Below are 6,000 nucleotides of genomic sequence, written 5' to 3'. Positions count from 1 at the left end.
CAGGTGCAGTATTAACACAGCAATTGTTCAGAGGCTGGAACTTTGTAACTATGGAGACATTACCTCATAGCGTTCTAACAGGCAGTGTCGGCCAGATGTGAAAGTTGTGATCATAAAGGTAGCTTTGCTGGGTTACCGCCCTGTCTCTTGAGTTGCTTCCAGTGAGTGCTACACACCTTCATCTTGATTTATTTAACATTCTTAGCCAGCATCAGTGTTGGCTATGTCGGTACTTACACATTCACATTAGAATCCTGGCATCAGCTTGGTGAAGAAATAATAATGTCTGGAGAGTGCTTTAAGGTAGTTAGATTAACAAGTGAGGTCACTTGAAAAAGAAAATCTGTCTTGAATCTCAGTTCTCTTCATTGTCTAATGCCATAATTTATTTTTCCAGAAAAGAAAAGATTCTTGTTTTCCAGCCAGTGCGAGAGACTCAGAAACTGTTCAGGAAATGTCAGCTGTGCTGCAGAGTGGAGTCCATGAGCTAGAAGATAAGATGGAGACTCAAGCACAGTAAGAAAGTCACAAATGAGTTTCAGAGGATGAGGATGGAGCATTTGACCTTTTTGTTTCAAAACAGCTTATAAAATAGAACTAGAATTGAGTCTACAAATTTCTTAAAATTAATGATAACATACTACAGTTTCCTCAACCACTGTTTTATAATGTTTTGTCCCTGAGTAATAGAAAAAATCACCTAGACAAATCTCCATCATATCAGACCTGGTAGAGTTTCCAAAACTCATATCTAAACATGTTAAAGTAATTTGCAGTTTCTTTTTTTTTTTTAATTTAAATTTATTTATTTTAATTGGAGGCTAATTGTTTTACAATATTGTATTGGTTTTGCCATACATCAACATGAATCTGCCACGGGTGTACACGTGTTCCCCATCCTGAACCCCCCTCCCACCTCTGTCACTATACCATCCCTCTGGGTCATCCCAGTGCACCAGCCCCAAGCATCCTGTATCATGCATCGAACCTGGACTGGTGATCCGTTTCACATATGATATTATACATGTTTCAATGCCATTCTCCCAAATCATCCCCCCCTTCCCTCTCCCACAGAGTCCAAAAGACTGTTCTATACATCTGTGTCTCTTTTGCTCTCTCGCATACAGGGTTATTGTTACCATTTTTCTAAATTCCATATATATGCGTTAGTATAACGTATTGGTGTTTTTCTTTCTGGCTTACTTCACTCTGTATAATAGGCTCCAGTTTGATCCACCTCATTAGAAAGCTGTGGTACATATACACAATGGAGTATTACTCAGCCATTAAAAAGAATACATTTGAATCAGTCCTAATGAGGTGACAGACAGTTTCTTTAAACTACTTTACTAACAGAACTGCTTGAGAATTTCGGTTTAGGAAATGTTTAGGAGGATATTAAAATTACAACTCTCTGTTTTTACTACTAATGTAAATCGTTTATCAACTAAAGCATCAGCATTTGTTTTCCAATGTTTTTTTAAAAAATGATCTTTAAGAAAAACAACCGTATGTTAATGCATATATATAGAACCTAGAAAGATGGTACTGATGAATCTATTTGCAGGGCAGCAGTGGAGACACAGACATAGAGACCAGGCTTGTGGACACAGTGGGGGAAGGAGAGGGAGGGACGAATTGAAAGAGTAACATGGAAACTCGTGGATTACCATATGTAAAACAGATAGCCAGTGGGAATTTGCTGTATGACACTTGGAGCTCAAAGCTGGTGCTCTGTGACAGCCTAGAGAGCTGGGAGGGAGGGGACATATATATATCTATGGCTGATTCATGATGATATATGGCAGAAACTAGCATAATATTGTAAAGCAATTATCCTCCAATTAAAATTTTTTAAATGATCTTTAATACTGAATATACAAAATTTAAACCTAATGTTACTTTGGACCTGGATGTCCTGTGTTTACTGATCAGTTCAAGTCCATTTTAAAAATATTTGTTCGTAGAGGTCATCTGAGAAATATTAGTAATTGTTGTCAATATGACCAATGCCACATTGAAATAACATTGAAATGCTGGAATTGAATATTTATAACTACCTCTGTTTAGTGTTAACTAGTTACAGAGGAAGCAAAATACCAAGTAAGGGCCTGGAAAATTCCACATGGGAAAGGGAAACCTAACCAAGCACCAGGAAGAAAGTCTCATCTTCCAAAAGGAGTCTAAGAGGTCTGTGAGGGCAGGGTTCAAACAATGGGCTGCCCCATGCTCATCCCTTCCTGAAATGTTTTAGCTTTTCCAACAGTGCATGCTGCCATTAGAAACTTCTTGTTCAGCTACAAAAATAAGAACCCCCCTGTGGCCTTAGACCAGATTTCTTTGATCACAACATTTGCAAAAGCTCATTGGGAATCTTTCATGGAATTAAATTTATTTGGAAATGCAATTATTTTATCAAAGGAAGAAAAAAAATCGGAGCTTATAAAATGAACATGCTGAAAAGATAGTCAGTCGTCTTTAATGAAACCCAGATGTAAGGAACTTTGAAAGAGAAAGGTCCTTTTCCTGCTTATTCTAGACAGTGTCAGGGAAAAATTATGTCATATGATCTGTCTCATTTTAGACAGAGATGAAATGTTTGCAATTTGACAATAGACCTCTGTAGTCTCCTTTTCATTACCACCCCTGTCATACTCAAGAGGGTGTCTTCATGGGTTAGAGCTTCTTTGACAAAAGATGAGTGGTTGGGAAGTCAGTAGAATGGCATGTGCCGAAGCTTTTTAAGTTTTGAACAGTAATAATGCAGGCTTTCCAGGTGTCACTTGTGGTAAAGAACCTACCTGCCAATACAAGAGACACAAGAGACATGGGTTCTATCCCTGGGTGGAAAGATCCCCTGGAGAAGGGCATGGCAACCCACTCCAGTATTCTTGCATAGGCAATCTGGTGGACAGAGGAGCCTGGCAGGCTACAGTCCACAGGGTAGCACAGAGTTGGACACGACTAAAGCAACTTAGCATGCAGAGTAATAATGCAGCTGCCAATGCCATTTAATTCTTTTTTAAAGTTGCCTGAGATCTGTGCCTTGTGAGAAGGACACTTAGAGAAGTCTGATTTTGAGTAGAAAGCTCTCTAGATATACAACATTTCTGATGAAGGAACTTACCAATTATAGAATAAAACAATTGTGACTACCTCTTGGTAAACAAAGAGATTGAGAGCAACACCAGAAAGACGGCAGATTAGGAAGTTTCAGGCCTTTGTTCCCTTACATAAAGATTTGGAAAAACAAAAGAGTACTGGCTCAAATAACATTATGGAAACTCTGGAAAATGAGATCAAAATAGAGATGGTGCATAGAGGCAAAACACTTAGTTCATAACTTATAGATATGTGGCCCCCAGGAAGGCAGGGCTTAGGCTGGCCGTGAATCTGGTTTTTCAGAGCTAAAGGATGGGACTCCGGGACCTTGCATTAAAAACACACACAGTCACAGGCACATGGATTGCTTTGAGGTTACTGAGAACAGCCTCAATATGAGTCATAAAAAGCAGTTGCCATAAGCCTTTTCATGAACTACCCCATGAAAATATTGTTTTACTCATAAAATATCTGTATTGTGGTTTACGGACTTTGTTTAAATCAATGCATACTATACTTTTATATTTATAAAAAAGAAAAAAATCTCTTTATTCATAGTAAGATTTACTTACAGAAATAATGTCTGAAAAGTAATCCTTTCTTCTCTCTTTTGTGCTATTCCCTTCAGCATCCACACACACACACACACATACACAAATACACACACACGTACACATGTGAGCTGTATTTGTAGTTATTAATTTGTAGCATGTATTTGAAAGCATACATTAACTGTAGAATCTTTGCAAATGCAAGACAATTAAACAACAGGAGAAAATAAAGGGAAAAGGTATAGTAAACAGTGATATATTAAACAGAAATGATAATCATGTTTTTTCATGTTAATGGAAAGGGGAGACATAATACGTGATGAAAGTGGGATGGATGAATTTAATTCAGAAGACCATTATATCTACTACTGTGGGCAAGAATCCCTTAGAAGTAATGGAGTAGCCCTCATAGTCAACAACAGAGTCCAAAATCCAGTACTTGGGTGCAATCTCAAAAATGAAAGAATGATCTCTGTTCGTTTCCAAGGCAAACTATTCCATATCGCAGTAATCCAAGTCTGCCCCAACCACTAGTGCCAAAAAAGCTGAAGTTGAACAGTTCTATGATGACCTGCAAGACCTACTAGAACTAACACCAAAAAAAAAGATGTCCTTTTCATCAAAGGGGACTAGAAGGCAAAAGCAGGAAGTCAAGAGATACCTGGAAAACAGGCAAGTTTGGCATTGGAGTACAAAATAAGCAGGGCAAAGGCTAACAGAGTTTTGCCAAGAGAATACACTGGCATAGCAAACATGCTCTTCCAACAACACAAGAGACAACTCTACACATGGACATCACCAGATGGTTAATACCGAAATCAGATTGATTATATTCTTTGCAGTTGAAGATGTAGAAGCTCTCTACAGTCAGCAAAAATAAAAAGACTGGGAGTTGACTATGGCTCAGAATCCTGAGAATCGTGAATCCTTTATTGCCAAATTCAGAATTAAATTGAAGAAAGTAGGGAAAGCCACTAGACCATTCAGGTATAACCTAAATCATATCCCTTACAATTATACAGTGGAAGTGACAAATAGGTTCAAAGGATTAGATCTGATAGAGTGCCTGAAGAACTATGGTTGGAGGTTTATGACATTGTACAGGAGGCAGTGATGAAGACCATCCACAAGAAAAAGAAATGCAAAAAGGCAAAATGGTAGTATGAGGAGGCCTTACAAATAGCTGAGAAAAGAAAAGAAGTGAAAGGTAAGGAGAAAAGGAAGATATACCCATCTGAATACAGAGTTCCAAAGAATAGCAAGGAGAGATAAAAAAGCCTTCCTCAGTGATCAATGCAAAGAAACAGATAAAAACAATAGAATGGGAAAAACTAGAGATATTTTCAAGAAAATTAGAGATACCAAGGGAACATTTCATGCAAGATGGGCACAATAAAGGACAGAAACTGTATGGACCTAACAGAAGAGATTAAGAAGAGGTGGTAGGAATACACAGAAGAACTATACAAAAAAGATCATCATGACCCAGATAACTACTATGGTGTGATCACTCACCTAGAGCCAGACATCCTGGAGTCCAAAGTCACATGGCCCTTAGGAAACATCACTACAAGCAAAGCTAGTAGAGGTAATGGAATTTCAGCTGAGCTGTTTCTAGTTCTAAAAGATGATGCTGTTAAAGTGCCGCACTCAATATGCAAGCAAATTTGGAAAATGCAGCAGTGGTCACAGGACTGGAAAAAATCAGTTTTCATTCCAGTCCCAAAGAAAGGCAATGCCAAAGAATGCTCAAACTACCACACAATTGCACTCATCTCACAGGCTAGGAAAGTAATGCTCAAATGTCTCCAAAGAAGACTTCAACAGTATGTGAACTGAGAAATTCCAGATGTTCAAGCTGGATTTAGAAAAGGCAGAGGAACCAGAGATCATATTGCCAACATCCATTGGATCATCGAAAAAGCAAGAGAGTTCCAGAAAAACATCTATTTCTGCTTTATTGGCTATGCCAAAGCCTTTGACTGTGTGGACCACACAAACTGTAAATTCTGAAAGAGATGGGAATACCATACCACCTTACCTGTCTGCTGAGAAATATGTATGCAGATCAGGAAGCAACAGTTAGAACCAGACATGGAACACTGGACTGGTTCCACATTTGGAAAGGAGTATGTCAAGGCTGTATATTGTCAACCTGCTTATTTAATTTATACACAGAGTACAACATGCAAAATGCCGGGCTGGATAAAGCACAAGCTGGAATCAAGATTGCCAGGAGAAATATCAAAACCTCAGATATGCAGATGACACCACCCTTATGGCAGAAAGTGAAGAGGAACTGAAGAGCCTTTTGATGAAAGTGAAAGAGGATAGTGAAAAATTTGGC

General features: G+C 38.4%; 1 protein-coding gene across 1 annotated transcript in view; it reads left to right on the top strand.

The window, feature by feature from the left end:
- The first annotated feature begins 223 nt into the window (after nt 1-223).
- Nucleotides 224-6,000, top strand: part of LMNTD1 (lamin tail domain containing 1) — a 56,419-nt gene continuing 50,642 nt past the window's right edge. Inside the window, exons 1-2 of the mRNA XM_055566311.1 lie at nt 224-229; nt 398-516. Of these exons, the coding sequence (XP_055422286.1) occupies nt 224-229; nt 398-516 (125 nt within the window). The remainder of the gene's footprint in view (nt 230-397; nt 517-6,000) is intronic.

This window comes from Bubalus kerabau, chromosome 1, assembly GCF_029407905.1.
Source record: "Bubalus kerabau isolate K-KA32 ecotype Philippines breed swamp buffalo chromosome 1, PCC_UOA_SB_1v2, whole genome shotgun sequence".
In the NCBI taxonomy this organism is placed as follows: domain Eukaryota; kingdom Metazoa; phylum Chordata; class Mammalia; order Artiodactyla; family Bovidae; genus Bubalus; species Bubalus kerabau.
The sequence above is the reverse complement of the archived record's forward strand: the minus strand, read 5'-3'. Positions and strand labels throughout refer to the sequence as shown.